This window comes from Aulostomus chinensis, chromosome 5, assembly GCF_037954235.1.
Source record: "Aulostomus chinensis isolate RoL2024-O1b breed Wild chromosome 5, RoL_Achi_v1.0, whole genome shotgun sequence".
In the NCBI taxonomy this organism is placed as follows: domain Eukaryota; kingdom Metazoa; phylum Chordata; class Actinopteri; order Syngnathiformes; family Aulostomidae; genus Aulostomus; species Aulostomus chinensis.
Genome location: NC_141324.1, coordinates 23,910,532 through 23,932,416, shown reverse-complemented (window position 1 = coordinate 23,932,416; position 21,885 = coordinate 23,910,532). Strand labels below are relative to the sequence as shown.

Sequence of the window (21,885 nt, the reverse complement as noted above, 5' to 3'; positions counted from 1 at the left end):
GTAACGTTTGCGTTACTCTTTTTTTTTTTTGTTTAAAATGTCAAAGGATTTAGAGGTTTTTTTTTTGGGGGGGGGTGCCTATGAGGGCTCTGAAGGAGTCTGAATCACCTGCTGACAATGGCAGCCTGTTTTCAACATAAAAGCCTATCAGTTCGTTAAGTAAAAAAACACGCATTTGTGGCTCCTGTGTCTGTGTGAGCCGAGCCGGATGGCAGCTTCAGTGAGTCGCTTCAGTAACGCGGAGTAACGACGTGTTGGTAACGGTAACGGCGTTGTAACGATAGACAAAGTAATTAGTTAGAGTACCCGTTACTGAAAAAAGTAATGCCGTTTATTTTAACGCCGTTATTCCCATCATTGACAATTAATGTGAGTGGATGGGAAGTGTAGCATACCGTGACAAAGTCGTGATCCAAGATGGTCTTCACCCAATTAAAATTCCAAGAAATTATCATTGAAGAGTAGCAGTGGTGCAGTGGTTAGCACTGTCGCCTCACAGCAATAAGGTTCCGGGTTCCTGCACGGGATCTTTCTGTGTGGAGTCTCCATGTTCTCCCTGTTCCTGTGTGGGTTCTCTCTGGTACTTTAGCTTCCTCCCACAGTCCAAAGACATCAAGAGGCTGATTGATACTCTAAATTGACCGTAGGTGTGACTGTGAGTGTGGATGTTTGTCTGTCTCTATGTGTTGGCCCTGCGATGGACTGGCAACCTGTCCAGGGTGAACCCCACCTCTCACCCGAAGGCTGCTGGGATCGGCTCCAGCCCCCCCCCCCCCCCCCCCCCCCACGACCCTCAACAGGATAAGCAGTTGAATGTGGATGGATGGATGGAAGAGTAGTTGAGGTTATTATACTGACTGTGAGCAGTGATACGACACAGCATCTCAAAACTTCTGCCAGTTAAAGTTGAGTTGATGACTAGAAAAGCGAGTGCAAATACGAACCATCCCTGAGCAGAGAGGATGAGGAGGATTACGACTGGACAAACTAAGAACCTGAATCTTAGCAGACTGCAGTCAGTCTGAACAAGAGGTAAGTGCCCCTGTTGCGTGTCGGCTGGTTCAGGCGAGCCTGTCACGATCTGTTTATTAGTTATTCTATATCTTGTGAATGTACTGTTCATTTATTTTAATGATGGGTTTCCAAAGAAAGAGCTGAAGGATGTTAATTACTCCTTAAGGGCTGAGGGGAGCTGCAGTCAGGCGATAAGTCTGCTGGTTCGTCATTGTGAGAGCAAAGTTGCTCACATTACTTTAAGCTGTGCTGCTTTAATTAGGAAAAAAAACAACTGATTATGGTTTCATTGGATTGACTCCAAGATTGTTAATGAAGAACGTTAGAAAGATAACACCAGGAATGTATTTGAACTTCTGTTGAAAAGGGGTCAGTATAACAAATGAACACTCAGTGTGGTCAAGCCAAGACAAGTTTGCTCTGCGCTTGAATCTTGATCTGTATTCTGCTGGTGGTTTCTCTTCTCACAAACTTCAGCGGAGAAACTTTGCTTCTCATTACCTCCTGTTGCCTCTACCACTCATCCCTTTCTACCCTCCCCTTTATTCTCTTTCATATCATCCTCTCCTCGCCACCCTTGTTGTTTACTTATTCTCTCACCTTTTCTTCCCTTTTGTCCTCTGCTGATGAATCCTAAAGTTCAGTGTGTCCATCCTCAGAATACCAAACAGTGCGGAAGCTGTCCCGCCATTGAGCTCAAGGCCTCAGCGAGGGAACACAAATCGATAAATTAAATGCGGTGTGGAATTGAAGTTGACTGCCGTGCCGTTTGGAACTTTGATGTTCTGTCTTTCTACAAGCTGAGACGTGACGTTTGACTCGTCTCTCGTCGCGGCGATACTGATACTGAAAATTGAGGAAGTATTTGAAGATGAATCCTGCCTTACAACTTCAGCTTTCACGTTAATATATGGCATTTAAATGACATCACAATTGAACGGCTCAGCCATCCAAATCACATATGCAAGACTATTTACGTTAAAAAGTCCACCATTGAGAGTGGCTGTTGATGTGTGGAGTGAAATAATCATTGCGCACTTACGATAAATGTCTCCAGAGGTAATGGTACCTGAATGTGAAGTCAGTAAAACTTCAGCAACAACAACATTTCTGCAGTTTCCCAGGTTTCTTGTCTACTTCAAGGCCAGGGGCCATTAAAAATACATATTCTGATGGAATAAAAACAAATAAAAGAATAATCAACCAGCCTTCTTTGAAATGTAAAAAAGTGTCCTTCAAGAAACGTTCCACCATTATTGGCCACAACACACAACACAGCAGCCAAACCTTAGCTAACCAAATTGGGTGTCTCAAAGTGACGTTGTCATCTGAAGATGGATTTTATTGAATGATGTATTATTTGTAACAAAGTTATTCGATTTAAATAAATAATCCCTTCATATTTTTACATTGCTATTATACCAAAATAGAGGGAGGGAGCTCACGGCCCACCTCAGGGGAGAAAACAACCTTAAACCAAAAGTTGATTTTATGGTAACCGAGTCTTATAAAGCTAATGGAACGTAGCAGTCCATCTCAGACAGCCCAGCACTTGTAGCTCTGAGCAAACACCGATATTTGCTCTAAACACATCCGTTGTTGACAGAAGTTTGTCCAGTTGTGTAACAGATGGAGATCTACCTGAATGTGATTCATGTAACAGTGATTTACAGCTACTGTTTACGTTCCACCCGGAGGCAGCACTATAAAATATGTTTTGTTCACCTCTGTGCAAATAGTGCCTGATAAAGAGTTGTTGAACAGTATACAAAACACCCACCTGATCAAACAATGGGCAACACTTGTCGCATGACTGTTTGAGCTCATTATCCCCACAGTGGATGACTGACACTCCACCATGATTGCCTTTATCTTTACTATGAAAGCAGCATCTTTGCTTTACATGCAAAATGTGTATGCCTCCATGCCAGCGAGAGCTGCGGACCTGAGGCATGATGTTTATCCATAAATATTTCAGGAAAGCCTTAGGGGTCAACAAATATGACACAAAGCTCCTCTCTTATCCAGTTAAGGTGACTGTGACAGGCACATATTGCAGATGCATAGAACTGCGATGCTACGTTTCATCGCCTCCTTAAAATTAGACTTTTTTTTCAAGTTTTTCAGAACACACCAAAAAAAACGGAGACAAAACATCATGAAGAGTTGATTGAAGCAAAAAAAAAAAAGTCAAAAAATGACTTGGGCAATCATTTTACGAAGCTGACGATTTCTACTTCTTTAATGTATTTGAAACTGAACATTTTACCTTGCAGCTTGAATAAAGGACAAGTACAGTAACCTTGCTTTACTTTAGAACCTTAAAAGAATAATATCAAACTCTCTCTCACTTCCTCCGTTTGCTGTTTACCATTAAGGTTTAAAATGGAGTTGGAATGGAGTCTACAATGAGATTATTGTTCACATAACAGGTGAGTGCCGAGAAACCAATTATATTTCAGCTGGTTTGTTCCGTCTGTTTTGTCCTCCGTCTGGATGGATCCTCTACGTAAATCAAAGCCAACTCAAAGGTTGCTGATCAATAAATTCAAATTAAAGACTGAAACCCTGCACTTACGGATTGTAAATTTTAAATCTGTTAATCAAGATTACCAACAGTGTTACTGAATGCATGAGCCAGATGCTTTCATGTGTAGAGCCATAGCCCTCTTTGATCTGTCTCTGTGTATCCACATGGTCTGAATACTCTAGTATATGTACTATATCTGTGTAATGAAGCAGAAATGCATTATGAATGACAGCTGCAGCTGGTTTCTGATTTAAAATGAAAAACATATTTTTCCAAAACTGAACTCAAAGGGTGCTGTTTTGAGCATTTACCTCTGCAAAGGCTTGTGGAAAAAAACTAAATCTCTGTCTCCAATTGTAAAGGCTATGCATAAAACTTGATAAAATGTGTCAAAGCTTGGTTTCTGTCATGACAGCAGCATGCAGGATTAATTGCGGTATCGGCTTTGTACGCAGAATGTGATCCACTGTTTAATAAAAGGTAATGAGAAAGCTGATTCTTTCCCTCATGATGGGTACTGCGAGGAGAACAAAAGCATCCAGGAAATGGAGCCTGCACACAGTCGAGATGGTCAAAGACCACAAATACATCGCAGATCCCCAGAGTGCTACCCAGAGGCAAAGGTTGTCTGTCATCCAAGGGATGACACAGCGTGAAAGATCTGATGAGCCTCTTCAACATGGAGTACCGTCTGGTGACCCTGGCCCACATTCACGACGATTTGAATTATCAGCATCCCAAGGATCTGGTTCAACTGTGCCACAGTACGTTTTTCTTTAGTTTCCTGTAACAGCCATTGCGAATAACCTTGAGCCGAACAAAGTTTTCCAGCCTTTTTTTTTTATCAATTTGTTTATTGTACAGTTAAAAAAGGATCAGGTGGAGAGCAATGCAGAGGAGTGATGGCAAAGGATCATAATCTGATCTGATCTTGTGGGGCAGACCATCGTCGGAGATCTGTCCCAGGCTGAAAATCCACTCAGAGTCATCCTCCGGGAGCCCCATCTCCAGGAGGACCTCAGAAGGTTCCCCCTCATACCGCATTAGGTCCTTTTAGGATGTTGCACCTCTCCTGTGGTTGAGGAGCAGCCTGAGCCAACACCAGTGGGCCCCTCCCAACTCCAGGTCTAAACTCCAATGGGCCCTTTTTAACAAGATGCACCCAACTCCCCTTGGCTCCCAGTGAATTCAGTTGCCCCTTCAAACCAACCCTCATGACCGATACACCCTGATGTGCAGGCGTATTGGATTACAGTGCCCATCGATCTCCCAGCAGCCAAAGTCCAGCAGGTCAGCCAGCAGGTGGTGCCAATTTACCAGAGCAGCCACTTGAGTCCACGCCCTTCGATGAATACTTGTTGAGCTGATCAACACTTTGTCAACACTGCATTGTTACCACAGAAAATTGAATTTGAAGATTTGGAACGGACTGTTCTTGAAGACTTTACTCTTGCAGCAAGCTGCTTTGTCATATTAACTGTTTGTTCGCCGGTGGGGGAGGTGCCAAATGGGAACTCTCAAGAACTGCCAGTCAAGCTCCTTCCCCAAATCCACACATTCCTGCAAGGAAACAGCTGTTCCCCAGATTATTAATCTTCTATCTGAAATCAGATGTAGTCCTGCTGCGGAGGGATCTCTGCCTGCTACTGATACTGAACCACCTTAAGCTTCAAGACGCCCTGAGCAGAGTGTGTGTCTGTGGCGCTCAATGCTTGATCCTCGGGACGTTGCATTTCAGTTCAAGTCCCTGATCTGATAATAAATAAATGATTGGTTACACCAATGCAATCCTTTTATTTTGGCTTTCCTGGGTATGTTTTAGTCTTTTGTTTGATTTTGGTTGACATGACTTTTGAAGCATGGTGTTGTTGCACAAATATGTGTTTCTCAGTTCTGCTGCACTTCCTTTTGACAGGTACAAATGAACCTTTAGCTGATTAAGTGTACGAAGAAATCCAAGATAATACTGTAAGTAGAAGAATTCCATCTTGTGGACAATTATGTGCCCTACAGTGGCAGGAGTCACATTGTTGCAATTCCCTGTGGACCCGCATAAGAAAAGAGAGTGCTAGATGGTTGGGGCCAAATTGTTACAAGAGAGGGATTGAGGGATAATGTTGCTAGGAGACCCCGCCATCAGCTATTTCTCCCACAATCACGCAGTTACCCACGTGCATTCAGAGTGCGTGTGTGCCTCCTCTCCCCACTGCGTCTGTGTCCTTGCTCTTACTATAAAGCAAACAGCATCTTCCTTTGCTCCGCTCCAGTCCAGTCAAGGCTGTTTCCACTGAATGATTCAGCCCCTCAGCTGTGCAAGTGGAGGAAGAACAAATGATGAGGCTTTTGGCAGGCGCACTTCTGGCGAGGCTATAGATCAAATACCAACACCTACACACACCTAGCTTCTATTTAAATCAAGTTTCTCGTCTCTTTAGGAAAGCAAAGGCTTGAATGGAGGGAAGGAAAGTGGACCGAAATATGTTTGATCCTCAACACGGAGAAGAGCCGCTGTGGAACAAAGAGATGGGAAGGCAAACTTGAAGAAGGCAAGCTGCAAGTACAGTGGATTGTTTTATTGAAACACCTCGGGGTATTTGTTGAGCGAGCTCACAAACGACAACTCTTTGCGTCCTCTTGTTAAAAATCCTGGAAGCTGTAGATGAATGTTTTTTCTGCAACTTGAAGGGTATCGGCCCCCTTCTTGTCTGCTCTCTTCATCCTCATTTTCCTCACTAACTTTTTTATTTATCCCCCCCCCACTTCATTGTCTTCCTTTTTGTCTGCTAAATTATTTACCTCCTCACTTACTTCTCAGGCTCCTGTCAAGCGTGTGTCAGTTATAACTAGCACTTCACTTAACCTGTCCTTCAGCCTTTTTCTCTCGTCTCGTTTTTTTTTTCTCCATCTTTTGTCAAAGAACACTCAGAAATGCCTCCCCTCTCTCTCCATTTCATTTCATCCCTTCCCCTGAAAAGCAGAGATTGATTCTGGGGTTGAACACTTCCCACACACGCACACGCACACGCACACGCACACACACACACACACACACACACACACACACACACACACACACACACACACACACACACACACACACACACCTCTCCTTCAAGTTGCCTTTTCTCTTGTCTTCATCTCCTCGGCACACATTCTCTCACCTCCCTCACAATTATCCCTCCTGTTTCATCACAATGTCCTCCTCCGAGAGGCTCTGGAACTCTACCGATCAGCTCTGGGTCAATGGCTCCGAGTCAAACTTCTCACTGGAAAGACGCGGAGACGATGACGAGGAGGAGGGAGATCAGCATCCCTTTCTCACGGACGCTTGGCTGGTCCCCCTCTTCTTCTCCCTCATCATGCTTGTTGGATTGGTGGGAAACTCTCTAGTTATATATGTAATTTCCAAACACAGACAGATGAGGACGGCAACCAACTTTTACATAGGTAAGACCAAGTTGTTCTGAGTTCTAATATTCATGAGAGAAAAAGATCTCGAAACATCCTGTGAGTCTTAATAAGCTCCCAGTGGATCAATCTGAAATGTGCTGTACTGAAATGTCTCACTCTTATCCATCCAATAACGACTATTGTGTGCCAACATCAGGTTCAAAAGACTCACAGGGTGTCACGAGGAAGCTGGCTGTAATACCACTCTCTAGGAACGGGTCCATATTTATTAGACGTTTCGCTTTTCTCCCTTCAAGAACTGAGGTGTGCAGATGGGCTTAAGGTGCGTTTGAGGCTCTACTGCTAGATACAGTCTAACTTGTGCGAGTAAACAGTTTTCGCCTGTCTTTCTCTGAGTGTTTATATGGTTCTGTGGTGACAATGCTGATAAAAAATATCAGTCCTGTAAGTTATAGAGGTGAGGTATTGGTTCAGGATTGGTAGAATTCAGTGCCTATACTGATTTTATTCACAGATCAACAGGATGATCCGGATTTGTAGCTCACCCTGAATCGTGAACCCGCTGTGGTGCAACATGGGTCACAGCACTGATGCAGATAAAATACTTTGCTTTTGAGTACATTTAAATTTAATGCTTTTGTGTATACAGCATGTTCTGTTCTTTCAATAGGGAACGCTCTTTGCTTTACTACAGCTTCACGATGTCAACAGCAACAACAAAAAATGATACTATTCAAGAAGATAGGCTCCAGTATTGGAATCAGTATTGACAGACGAGAACTGCCAAAAAGATCGGTGCATCTCTCGTTCATTACATTGATGAAACTGGTTGTAGCCTGGAACTGAATGGGGCTATGTTAATCTTGGGTGGTTCGAGAAAACAAAAGAATTCAGCGGAGTAGAAACGACATGAAACATGGATTGGTGTTTAATATTTTTGATGATGGAATCAGTGACGGGATGGGATGAAGCAGCCAAGGTTTTTTTTTTTTCTTTTTACTTCAGGGTGAATTGCACAGGTGATGTAAAGACTGAAGCAGAAATGATAGAATCGATGAAATTAACACGCACATTTCGTCTGAGTGCATGCAATGTCATACATGCACTGCCTTGTGTGCAAATGAAACACAGCCGCGTGGTTTACTTTCAAACTCACATCTCTGGGCTATCACAGAGCACGGCGGATGTGACATGAATTTGATCTCATATAATATGGCCGCATTAGATTAGTGGCTGCACCATCTGTGCAGCCTTTCAACATGGCCCAGCGACAACAGCGTGATTAGATCAGCTGCCAAAACAAATAGGAAATATTGCGTGGTACATTCTTCAAAATGACAGATTCACTGGGGGGAAAAGGGACGACGCAGCCAAGGTTATCAAGCCAACCGGTGGGGTGTGACCAGAATCTATGTTTTTGTGTGCATTTTTTTATGAATATAAAAATATGCAATTTTGGGATGATGAATGGAGCATTTCATATGTAATGTGTATGTGTAGGTCACTGTACAACCTGTCAGTCAATACACATGTTTGTTTACATAAAATCTACCTACAACTAGAAATCAGCGCTGATTTCAAGATTCCCAAATTGTTGATATTAGATGCACTGGAATTTACTGTATTTACAATTAAATAGTTAAAAAAAAATGAAAAGAAAATCAATCAACCTACGCATGGGTGTCACACCAAACCGGTATGCAAGATAACCGTGATATTTTGAAAAGTATAGAAACCTAGATTTACAGTGCTCAGGAGGATTTGTTTTAATTCATTTCAATGTCACAAATGAATTATTTCATCATCTTGTGAGAACCAAGCTCATTTTCACATGGTAACAGGTTAATTTATATTGTTATCCTGAGGAAATTGTGACTGTTAACATCTCATCTTGAGATAAAAGGCAATTTTAACTCGTTACCTTGGGAAAACTTTTTCCCCTTGAGTAAATGAGAAGAATTAACCAGTTAACGAGACAAGCTTCGTTATGTCAGGATAATGCGATGATTAAATGGTGGTCTCAGGATAACGGCATTAAAAATGAATTACACGCGCAGCTGCTCTCAAAGCACGTCAGCAAAAAATTGTCCCCAACTCACTACACTGGTAATTGGAGCATAATTTAGCCAGCAAAAATGATACAAAGCGCACAATAGACCCATTTTAAGATGCGTTTGCTTGATTACCATGAATTCTCTGAGCCTCATGTGGTGCAACTCTGTCTGTAACAGCTAGCCAAGTATAAGCAGACTTCCTGTGTGTTGTTTTCTCATTGTGTAGCCAACCTGGCTGCCACCGACATCATCTTCTTGGTGTGCTGCGTCCCGTTCACCGCCACCCTCTACCCTCTGCCCGGGTGGATCTTTGGTAACTTCATGTGCAAATTTGTTGCCTTCCTGCAGCAGGTAAAGCTATAACTCGTGTTTTTTTTTTGTGTTTTGTTTTGTTTTAAATCTCATCATTTACAGTGTCTTCATTATTTCTCGGGATTCTGCTTATTCATATGCTGTACAGATGTGGTGACCATGTTCAGCTTTCTGAAAGAATACCGAGGAAAAACCCATCAAAAACACTTTCAGTGCAGGAAAAAAATGTCCTTCACCAGCCAAATATACCAATCATTTAATCATTCAATAACTGTGTGGTTTTTTTTGAGAGAAAAACTCTTCTTATCCATTCAAGGAGGATTCAGCTTGTCCTTTTATCATTAAGAAGGGCCTCTAATCCAAAGAGAGGTACTTTTTTTTCTTTTTTTTTTTGCTCTTGTTATCTGAATAAATGAAGGCTTTAACTTCACTTCAACGGAAATCAAAGAAAGAAAAGTAAAGATGTTTGAGCTCCAACAGAGTAAAAAAGAAAGCTCACCTGCAGCATCACTCATGTCATTTATTGCAATTTGAACATTCACATTTATAAATGTTGCAGTAACATCCGGAAGCATATAAAACCCCTTATTTTTACAAGATTTTATAAGCTAAGTTTTCTACTGGCGTTGGTTCTAAGACCCAGAGCAAACACTCACTTTTTTTTTTCCTTTCAAACAATGCAGTAATAATGATAATAGATACACTTCAGATGATTTTAATTAACATGTCCTTGAAGGGGTTTTTGTCGTTGGATCTTTTTGTTGTCTCTGTATTTAATGTTAATTACAAGTTAATCTCAAACTTTGCGAGACAGCCGGTTGATCTTAAGGATTTATATCAGTCAAATCCGTCAGCTGAAAGACATCGGGATGATGTGAGGTGCTGAGGGAGGCTGCGGGGATGGACGCTATCATGAGGTGGTGGTGGTGGAGCAGGACCCAAATACAGAGAACAGAGATGAAGCAGGATGTGTAGGACTCATAAAACTTTTAATAAAGGGTTGATGAGGCAAGGCAAGAGCAACAGGTGACAGGAGTGAAGTGTCATGACGTTGAGAAGCAGCACTGCATTCAACTGAACTCCACACTCAACTAATGAGGCAACAAGAAACAGAAGGTGCTGACTGGACAAGAAACAGCAGGAGCAGGGCTGTGATTGACGGGGACTGATTCACTGACAAGACAAAGACAGGGAATGATGTCAAGCACATGAAGATGCTGGAGGAGCTTTCAAACTAAAACAGGAACTGAACAGATTGAATTCAGGAAAAAAATAGAAACACAAACTTGAAAGACACTAATGAAAAACAACACAAATAAGAGTCCAGAACTAGATGTCCGTAACTACGTGCACGTGGCCCAACAGGACCGTGATATGATGCATCTTCAAAATCCTCTTTCTGAGAGACAGCAGGCAGACCAGGCTAGATGCTAAACCTCTTCCTGCAACCTGGGATCTGTTGGTAACGTAAACCAACTCTGCTCCTTGTTTTTGCAACTCAGCAAAATGCACGAGCTTGATTCTATACTTCCCCTTTTCCAAACAAGAAGACACCATTAAACTGTTTAAGCTTTAATCTGCTGCCTCCATGCAGCCTCAGAAAATCCCCTTGGGTACACACATTGTCACTGAGGAGGTGGGAACTGTTAAGGGACAATGTGGTTGTCTCTCACTGTGGTAATAGTGAGCTACTTTGAATATATGCTTGAGAAGACAGAGCCCAAACCTAAAGAGCCTGGAAATGCTGAGGGATTAAAAGGAGAGGTGGGTTCCTACAGCTCCTGCTGCACTAATAAGCAAACTGTCACGTTCAAGTAAAATCCTGATTCCAGCAGGGGAATCGCAGTTCATTTTTCTTGAGTTAGAATGTTCTGCAAATTCAGTTTATGAGGGAAAAGTATAAAGTTTTCTTGCCCAAGAGCAATAGCTAGAGAACATCTGCTGACTCTGCTGGCAAAAGCATCAGGGGCAGTGCGGTATCTGAAGGACACTTTGGCTCCAGGGGAGAGGACCTGCTCTTCCTCCTGAGCCACAGCTGCCAGACGTGAGCGGCCACTCAGTCTGGATGCATTCGTTACGCAGATGGAAGTAGAATCAAGCAGACTGAAGGAAAGGAACGTTTTCTTCAGAAAAAAAGATTTTAATTGAGTATCAGTCTGAGAGGAAGCCAGCAGGGAGACAAAGACTGAAAGCATTTTATTTTGAATCACTTAGAACCTGATCATCTGTATTCCCATGGATTGAGAGTTCTGTCTTGTGACTCTTCATGTAAAGCCTGTTAGCATGTTTTCCTCTGTGTTTGACAGCCATTCTCTCCTGTGCTTTTCTTATTCATGAGGATTTGTCATTTATGTTTCAACGCTTGAAGTGTTTGAAAAGTTAATCAGTTACAATGAAGAGGAACATGCCACAATTTATCACCGCATGGACGATAAACACTGTCAGTGGTTTTAATGAGGCCAGTGAACTGACTGCCGCCCCCCCCCCGTGTTACAGTTACATGTTATCACATTAAATATGTATCACTGACTCAGTAATGTCTGAAGGTTTCCACGATTCAATGAAAACAAAATACAAAAGCCACATAGCAACAAATTATTGGAATTCACAGCACCATAACAGAGGATGACCAAGGCGAGATCATTATGAATGTTTTCCAAAAATGCTAAGGTTTTATTCACTTTAAATTACTTATCTGAGGAAGAAGGAGGCAGAAGAGCAGTTTCTATTTTCAGCCTCTTTTCATCCCAGCTTATCAAAGAGCGGCTCGACATGATGCAGACCTGCAGCTTGCTCTTTTGCATCTTCAGTCTCAGTGTGTTGTCACAGACAGGACGCCTGCTGCAAAGATCTATCCACCACCCCACCCTGGGGTTCGCTGCACATGTAGATCAAAAGCCAAATGCATCCCATGTTCTTTGGGTACAAATAAGTTTATATTGAAATGAGTTGAAAGGACACTGTTGATCCAAGATGCATGCCGATGGGGAGCGTCGTTTGTCATGCCACAAGGTACGCCTGTGGTTTGTTTTAGCATGAAAATGGCATGAAAAAATTTCTGCACGAGTTAATTTTATCTGCATTTCAGCGTAAATGCAACACGGGAAAGTACCATTACAGTAGAGTGAGACGGATGTCACAGTGCGTGGCTGCTCTGAAAGCTGATAATCTTTGAATGAGGACTTTTACATGAAGGAGCAGACGAATGAATGCACCTAAAAAAAAAACCTCCTTTATCCACTAGTCAGCACGAGAGAACACACACACTCACTATATATGTACAGCATTATGTTGCTGTCCATCAGGTGAAAACAGCACTTAGTAATTTCGATGTGAATAAATTGTATGTTGCATCAGCCTTTCCCTCCTGTGACCACTAGGCGGTGTTGCAATTCGTGAGTAAATGTACTTCCTAAACTCTTCCTACCGACTATGAAAAGTGAGAATGTGAAGCGTCAGTTCATAGCTAATTTTTCACTATTCACTCCTTAAATAAACCATGATGGCTGCATTTATTTTTGCGCTGCATTAAAAACAAAAAAAAAAAACACCATTGTAATTCATCATAATACAATACCTTCAGTTAATGTTGCTAATTAATTTCATTTTTAATTTTTTTTTTCGGTTCATTTTCCCCTCTCACGTCTCTCATTTTCTCATTAAATGATTTTTACAGCGATGAGTCTCAAAGATCAATCACTATTTTTTTCCCCTCCGTGCAGCACTTCACCACACCTCACCACATTTTCTCCGCAAATCACGTGTTGTCGTTCGAGTTAATGCTCCTCTGTGAATCACTGCTCCAGTCTGTAAAATGCTGACACAACAGTTGTGCAGAAAAAAGGTCTCCTGTTCATGTTTGAGTCTGTTATCTTTTCTTTTTGACGGAAGAAATGTAAATGAGTCTTCAATATGTATTAGGACTGGCGTTACTTGAAGATCAAATAAAATGCCAATTTGTGTTGGCATCAGAGAAGGAGAAAGCTAAGGTCACTGCTCTTGTGTTAGGACTTGTTGAATAACACAACGGTGTAGTTTATATTCTCTGAGCTCCGGATGAACACCAAATACCATTTTTGAAAATGAGGAGCCCCCCCCCCCCCCCCCCCCCCCCGTCATTGTACTGTAGGTGATTTTCTATCGGTGCAAAAATTAATCCCACATTGCTTTTCACTCCTCTTACATCTCAGTCTGTCTTTGTGAAGAGGCGCTCTTTCCTCACCATTGTATAATTTGGATTCCCGGGGTTGCAGAATCAGGAGGCGATGCTAATCCCAAAGAAATGCACCTTCTTTCTTTCACCTCCCTGTACGATCAAAGCCTCTCAAAAAATTAAACCCAACCTCAATCTGTTTGTCACTGAGGAACATCAGTGGTAGTTTGCAATGCTGATATATGGATGTCCAGTGACAAGCAACTTGCAAGCAGTGTTTAATGAAAAGTGTCTGACTCATAGGAGCCAGAAGATATTGTTGGTGGCTAAAAATGGAGGCTTTTGTAATCATTGACTCAGTGATGCAGTTTAATCATCCTCCGAGACTGACATTATGTGATACACATCGAATTTTTACGTAATAATACGATTTCAAAATAAAACTGGGAAGACAACATGTAAAAACTGGTCTGGGGCAAGTTTTTAAGAACAACTTTGATCTTTAATATTTGATTATGATTCAAGATACCTTGATATACCATTCTCATGTACGCGAAAGTGAAATTTTGTTCCTTAAGAATACAAAGAAAGTTAACAGTATGCAAATGAAAATAAGGTTGATCAAGTAGAAGGCACTCAGGGCACGGAACAAGTAGTAGCAATTACATCAATCACAGAACAGGATGTCTGGAACAATGTCAACCACAATGATCTAACGAAAATCATAAATGAGCAAATCAATATTGTGCTTCAAAGTGCATTTTAAAGTTCACTCAACCACTTGCTTGCTTGTTGTAAACATTTTTTGTAAGATATTTTTACATCTGATCAATAGGACAGTTGTTGCGGGAGATTTTCCCTCCCCTGACTGAGGGTTTGAGGACAGAAGTTGCTCTGTACACAGACTGTAAAAGCACTCCAAGGCAAATTCTGATTTTTCATTTATTGTTTTGCACCAGGGGCAGCATGGCTTAGAGGTAGAAAGGCCTTCTGGCAACCGAAGGGTTGCTGGTTCGATCCTCACTTCCCCTGTTGACCATGTCCAAGTATCCTTGAGCAAGATACTGAGCCCCTAATTGCTCCTGACGGCCCCTCAATAGACTGGTGACCCGTCCAGGGTGAACCCGCCTCTCACCCTATGTCAGCAGGGATAGGCTCCAGCTCCGCCTGCGACCCTTAACGGATAAGCGGTATAGAAAATTGATTTGCACCATCCTTAGAACCTCAAGTTCAGACCACAAGTCCTTTAACCAAGTTATTGTGCATCATACAATCTGCCTTATTTATCTCAGTTGAAAGCAACAACCGATGAGAGAGGTCATTCTGCTGAGCTCCTCTTATGATCTCAATATATTTAGTCTCTTTGAATTGTCTGAGCCAATGCCCTTCTATAGACGGGCTCTGCAGATAACAAGGTAGCGTCGTCTGTACACAATGAAAATTGTGGGTTTTGCTGTGGTCCCTCAATGATGAACTCATCTTGACCCCTTTCTGCCTCCCTCATCATTTCACTTTGAAACATCCATGTGATGCTCCAAAGCTCTGGAGGTTAATGGGTGCTGGCTCCAGAGTCACAGGCAAGAGGTAAAGAAAAAAAAGGAGCCGATATACAGACAGAAGAAGAATATTAGATCCCATTTGGTAAAGAGCATATAGAGAACTATTGACCCCGTATTTCCCAACCTGCTCCACATGTTTCAAAGCAATATAAATTAGTTTTCCAACACAAAAGGCCGTCGACGCATACTAGATGAGCAAAATGTCATTCTGAGGAGGATGAAAAGAGATGTGAGGCCTGCATCCACTGGGGATTAATTTATATAAGGATATATTTATATAAATGAACACTTCAGTAGAGAGAATCTTTTTTCATGCTGCTTCCTACCATCGAACATAAAGACTGTGAGGAAATACAGTGTAATATTTTTTTAATTCACAATTTACCCGAGATTAAATATTTCTGCTCCCAGACTGTGAAGAAAATTGCACCAGAGTTGCACCAGAGATTCAGATCTATTGTTCCTGTTCAGACACGAACCTCAGAACAAAAAATACGTAAAATAAGAAAATGACGACAACAACAAAATCATGGGGAGGTAAAATAAAAGGATAAATACAAGAAACGTACAGTAGATGATCATTGTTGGACAAAAAAAAAAGAAAAAAAAAAAGATCAGAAGTTGGTTTTGAACACTGCAAAGCTTTCTGTCTCTATTTTTGTACTGTATTGTATTCCACCGCCCCACCACTGTAACAGAGATGGAGGTCCCTCCGAACTGCAGTGGTACCCGGTCACCACGAGTTGCTGCTTTGGTCCTGCTGACACTCTCAGCTTAGATTACAGCGGCATTCATTTTACATTTGGCCTTAAATTAGCAATCCACTGGTGTCACTGAATCAAACATCATTGAACCCTATTAAAAATACATGGAGTGATTTGTTCGTACGCAAATTAGAAATAATTTAAATAAATGCAGCCCCCTCCACACTTCCCCATCGATCTTTTCTACCCCGCATGCTTTGTATTTTCAAAGCCTGACAGCTCATCAGGAAAACCTCCGATGAGTCTGAGCCTGAAATAGAGACGGTATTTCAAGGACAAAACTGCTGGTTAAGTTTCTGTCTTGTTCTGTGATTAAAGACACCAACAAAAAGCAGAAAAAAATATCCGAGGAGAGTCAGAACTGAATAATACTCACATACACGCTTCTCTGAAAACCTTCTTCAAATCTGTGAAGAGTAGCAGCTATGTCATTATTGACTACTCATGTGCTTGGGTTTGTGCTTCTTGCTTATTTATGACCCTTTTAAAAGTTACCTCATGCAAAAAAGTGTAATTTACCTTTCAGTGACTCACTGGTGTCTTGCACTCAAAGATGTTTTTCCCCTGCAAAGTCTGTAAATGTCTAATGTAATTTTAGCTTGAAGCTTAAGACCAACAGCAGCAAAACTGACCAAAATATTTATATTAAACTGTAATCCAAGTCTTTTTTATTTCATCAGATGAAGAATATGTTGATCGGATGATGCATGTAAGACCTTGCAACAGATGTTTTGGTCAGGATTTTTTGGGCGAAACATTAATTTCATGTTCAAGCGTTGTATTTTTTTTAGATCTGACAAAACTTTTGTCCTCCGGTGGGATGTGGTTAGTTTTAAATCCTGATGCTGATGTCTTTCACAGGTGACAGTTCAGGCCACATGTATCACTCTGACTGCTATGAGCGGGGATCGTTGTTATGTCACAGTCTACCCGCTGAAATCCCTCCGCCACCGCACCCCGAGGGTCGCCATGATTGTCAGCGTCTGCATTTGGATTGGTCTGAATTCTTAACATTTTGTTAAATTTGATCCACTTTAACTTGAATAATAAACAAAAAACAAAAAACACAACACTTCCATGTTGTTATTGTTCTGCTCAGGCTCCTTCATCCTTTCCACCCCGATTCTCATGTACCAGCGTATCGAGGAAGGTTACTGGTACGGGCCCAGGCAGTACTGCATGGAGAGGTTCCCCTCCAAGACCCATGAGAGGGCGTTCATCCTCTACCAGTTCATCACTGCCTACCTCCTGCCCGTCCTCACCATCTCCCTCTGCTACTCCCTCATGGTGAAGAGGGTCGGGCAGCCCACCGTGGAGCCCGTGGACAACAACTACCAGGTAAGGTTTGCTTCGGCTGATTTAATTACCTCATTAAGCTTCATGATGTCAGCGAATAGAAAAAGACTTTGCCCTTTTCTCTTTGATGTCCTTTTTCCTTTAAAACAACTGTGTTAGCTTTGTTGTTGGCTGCCTTTCTAAATGTTTTTGAAGGCGTATCTCTTTGGCTCTAACTCCTAACTAATTAATCGGCTTCTAATGACAACAGACAAAAATGATTATCAGGTAAAAAAAAAAAAAAAAAACTTCATGTCTGGCACCAAAAACTGGCAAACTTTGCAAAAGCTTTGAGGCGGATTTAATTTGTCGGCCAATATTACCAATCCCATGTGTGCAGAAGACGGCACAATTACAGCACGGCAGAACAGTTTGATTGCATGATGAATTAACTCATCACACATATGACGTTAAAGGCCTTTTAAGAGTATATTTCTCTGCAAAAGAATCTTGCTGACAGACGGGCTCTCGAGACTGAAGACCTCTGCCAAACACATCTTTCTTTTGTCTCCCCGACCAAGTTTGATGAGTATCAGCCTCATCCTGCAAACACACAGACAGACAAAAGAAAAACAAATGGCACCAATCACACGACCTCCAGGGTTCGAGGGCATAACAATAATAGAAGACATCTATCAAGTTGATAGGTGGATACCAAATCCTACTGGATGAGAAAACAACTGTTTTATTTTAGGTGAGTGCAGGTTGAACCAGTTCTCTGTGTTCTGCTCTTCAGGTGAACCTCCTGTCCGAGAGAACCATCAGCATCAGGAGTAAAGTCTCCAGGATGGTGGTGGTGATCGTCCTCCTCTTTGCCATCTGCTGGGGTCCTATTCAGATATTTGTCCTCTTCCAATCCTTCTATCCAAACTACCAGCCCAACTACGCCACCTACAAGATCAAGACATGGGCCAACTGCATGTCTTACGCCAACTCTTCAGTCAACCCCATAGTTTATGGATTCATGGGAGCCAGCTTCCAAAAGTCCTTCAGAAAGACCTTCCCCTTCCTGTTTAGGCACAAGGTGCGAGACAGCAGCATGGCGTCCAGGACTGCCAATGCTGAGATCAAGTTTGTTGCTGCTGAGGAAGGCAACAACAATAATCAAGTGAATTAGGTTTCATAACTAAGAATCGGAAGCTGTAAAAAAAATGAAAACAATACCAAAAGCCAGTTACGGGTTCATAGTGTGAAAATGTTAATCGAGCTACTGGCGTGTTTCAAAGGGAGTGTCTGTGTTTGGCAGAAGCATTTTGTTGATGCTAATGATCACAACTAATTAACAAACTGATGTGGAGACACAGACTTTCAGTACAAATGGACACCCAGATTGTTTTCACAATGTGTAGCTTGTTCCTGTGCCAAGGCCAAGCAGTCCTGGCACATAGCACCGAACAACCTGTCGCCAAACACACAGCCAAATAACGGGGGACAGTAGAGAAGTGAGGCAGAGTTAAACTGGACCTGAAAGCTGCAGATATGAGTCCTGGACCTTAAATCATACCTGAAAGCGGCATTTTTGTTTCCAACCAATGCAGTTGAAATGTTCTTGGAAAGCACAAAAAGCAAATACTCGCAGTCATCTGGGCACCCATGGTTTTGACACGAGTATCTTGATGAGGCACTGTCAAAAACTTGATCTGAACTCAACGATGGTGTTTTTTTTCTTCTTTTTTTGCTTTTCAAAGGGTGCTTTATTCCATCAGAAGAGATGTGCGATCTACATCGTGCATTTTGGACATTTTGCTGTTTAATTCTATCTGACACTGTACTAGCAGAGCTTTTGCAAGCCAAGGCTGAAGCTCAGAGTTAGTGTGCTCACACTGTACAGGCACTGCGGCGGGCATCTGAGGACACGGCACAGTGGTGCGGTAGCCTTGGTTAACGTTGTCACCTAACAGCAGCAAGAGGGGTTAAAGGATTGCAGGGGTCAAGTCCTGGTCTCCGCCCAGGTCCTCTCTCTGAGTGGGGTTTGCGTGTTCTCCATATGGATTCCTTTGGGTGCTCTGGATTCCCCCACCATCAAAAGATGGAAGTTGCACGCAGCGTAGAGGATGAGTTAATGCAGAGATCAAATTTAGCTGTAGAATGTACAATACATGTGACAGTAACAAATTCTTCAATAATTTGTGGTCGCTGATGTGATCGCAGGAGGACGACTCATCACGCAGGCCTTCACGCCGCATCCTCAAATCCACCGACATGCCCCCCGTGAGGTGAAGTGCTGCCGTAGCAGTTTCAGACACCGTCTGGTGTAATGAGGAAAATGTTCTGAAGTTGAGAAATCCATTTTTGACTCTGCTTCCTCTGTGTGAGGTCAGCCAAACAAAATTTCTGTTATGTATGAAATTCTACTGCATGGCCACTTGAGCTCAAACTGTACCGTGTATGCCCAGTTTAAAATACCCCACAGAGAATTTACGTTTTGATAGGCCTATTCCAACATATCCAAAAATAAATAGCATTCAAATGTAAAATAATGTTTCTATCTTTAATAACATGTATGCTTTTTATTTTCTAAACTATTTGTACTTTTTTTCTTTCAAATTTACTGCCCTCCACTCTAGGAGCCTCTGCTTCAGACCATTTGCTGTCGATCATCTAAATAGGGCTCCTAATCCTATTTGGCTGACAGTGTCTGCAGCTTTATTACCAAATTAGACAGTTGATTACTTAATCTAAACCAAGGATATGATATTTTGGAAATGACAGAAGACAGCCTCTGGCCTTTATGTGAAATTAATCACTTTCTCTGGCTCTGTTCTTAACGCACGAATATAACTCTTGGCAATGAAAACAAGACTCTGTTTCCAAAGAAAAAAGACAAAAAAAAACAGCTTCCTGAATTTATCTGCATGTATTTTGATTGCGTGAATTTGAGCCGTATGGGGCCTCTTTTCTTTTCTGACCCCCAAAACAGAGCGAGTATTAGTGTTAAAGTTTTCATCCAGCTGAACGACAAGACGAGTGGCCTCTCTCGTGTTATGTGAATAGAATAAGATCCTTGACCAACTGTGAATCCGCAAGCTCAGGGTTAGAGATGGTTCAAATCAAATGATGATCCAGGAAACACAGCCAGCAGCATCCGCTTGAGTTCCCCAAAGGTGAGCTGGGTGAGGCGGGGGGGCCATGTCACACCTCCCACAGTATACTTGCACAAACATTGTGCCCCCCCCCCCCCCCCATTTGAACTGCTGATTGATACTGCAGGACATCAGGGATTTCATTCCATAAATATCCACTTATATATAAAAATGTTGCTGAGGGATCATCGAGCGAAATGACTTATGTGCATTTTGTCTGCGTTCATGTTTGGCTAGAACCACTGCGAGTTTTAAATTTAAATAAGTACTTTTGATAAGTAGTTGTCCTGTAAAAAATCCTATGTCATTAAATTCATTTGATTTGCTTTAAGCGGTAAGTTATGATTATATTTATATTGATTAAAGTATATAAAAGGCAGCTAACAAAAGGGGCTGTTATCAGTAAATGCAGCGGAAAAGGTCACATGACGTGGAGGATATGAAATGGATTGCGAAGCCATTCAGTTTAAGAAAAAACACTGCTGTACCATGTCTCTTAAAATGTTTCATTTATATGCAAATGCATGTTTATTGCTTTTTAATGTATGCTAATTGAGTTGTCTCTGTTCCACGGAGGCAACGTACATCCAATTGGACCAAGGTCATGATTAATATACAGTATTTGTTGCTTTACATTGAGTATCCTCTTGTGTGTCTTATTTAAATGTGCTGTCCAAGGTTCATTCAACACTTCACCTTTAAACTTGCACAGTTGATTATGAATGCGAGATTTCCTGCAAGCCATTTTGAAGCCTGCAGCGGAGCTGAGACTCACTGATTTAACATCAGATGCATCTGGCACATTTGCTGAAGTCTGTGGTTCGAACAGCCCGAAAAACTCTGCAAGGAAAGGCGCAAGGTTCCAAACCACCTGGGAGAAGCTAACCTGGCCGTCGTCTTGAAGGAGCCCTTCAGATGATGGTGGTAGCAGACTTCAGGGGACTAACAAAAACATTTTCGATGGGGTGGTGTAGGCCTTCAACATCAAGATGAGGCTCAGGGTCTCTCTGTTTTTCCCTTCATCCTTCAGCATATTGTCCCGTTCTCCAGTGCCTCCATCTTCACTGTGTGCTAAGTGTGATGTTCTGGACTCTCAGGTACAGTACGTTAGCGTGTTCCCATCCCTGAGATCATTTGTGAACTGAAGAAACGGAGGAAGTTACACAAAAACTCAAATCAATAAGCTCATTCATGGAGAGGAAGATGCACTGGATTACTAAAAATGTGAACAGTGGCAACACACGACTGGAATGGCAACTTTGAACACGACTCCCTTGTGTTTTTTTAAGCTTTCAATCCAGTCTCATAGTCAGGAAACAAAGGCTGGGCTTTTATTAGGATCTCAGGTGGTGAATCTTTTGATTTCCCGATTTTTTTCGTCTCCCACAAACATGAAATTGACAGTTTTGGTTGAGTATCCCTGCCACCACTATTGAAGGCTACAGCGTGGCATTAAATGCTCACCTTGATGTTCTCCACCGGATTTAATTAAATCAATAAATTATTGGAAGTGGCCTTATGAACACGTGCAAAATCCATCAAATGTCTTCCTTCTCAGTTCAGTTCTCAGTTTGACCTTCAACTGGTGGTTGCAGATCAGTTTCTCGAGACAAAAGATTTCTCGTCAGGTGTCAACGACTGACACAAACGTTACGGACGTACATTTCCTA

The 21,885-nt window shown here is 42.0% G+C and overlaps 2 protein-coding genes across 2 annotated transcripts in view; one reads left to right on the top strand and one right to left on the bottom strand.

Annotated features, from left to right (window-relative positions):
• The first annotated feature begins 920 nt into the window (after positions 1-920).
• Positions 921-21,594, top strand: kiss1ra (KISS1 receptor a). Its single transcript, XM_086204074.1, has 6 exons — positions 921-1,032; positions 5,980-6,991; positions 9,236-9,360; positions 16,659-16,794; positions 16,897-17,135; positions 17,869-21,594. The coding sequence occupies exons 2-6, from the start codon at positions 6,739-6,741 to the stop codon at positions 18,247-18,249; spliced, it is 1,134 nt and encodes a 377-aa protein (XP_086060200.1). The 5' UTR covers positions 921-1,032; positions 5,980-6,738; the 3' UTR covers positions 18,250-21,594.
• Positions 21,239-21,885, bottom strand: part of ift22 (intraflagellar transport 22 homolog (Chlamydomonas)) — a 60,237-nt gene continuing 59,590 nt past the window's right edge. Inside the window, exon 7 of the transcript XR_015115873.1 lies at positions 21,239-21,356. The gene's annotated coding sequence lies outside the window, so the exon portion shown is untranslated. The remainder of the gene's footprint in view (positions 21,357-21,885) is intronic.

Bases quoted from the DNA above. Each gene is read 5' to 3' on its own strand.
- kiss1ra (XM_086204074.1), top strand. From the start codon at position 6,739: ATGTCCTCCTCCGAGAGGCTCTGGAACTCTACCGATCAGCTCTGGGTC. The intron at 6,992-9,235 runs GTAAGACCAAGT...CTCATTGTGTAG, and splicing joins GGCAACCAACTTTTACATAG to CCAACCTGGCTGCCACCGAC. The intron at 17,136-17,868 runs GTAAGGTTTGCT...TCTGCTCTTCAG, and splicing joins CCGTGGACAACAACTACCAG to GTGAACCTCCTGTCCGAGAG.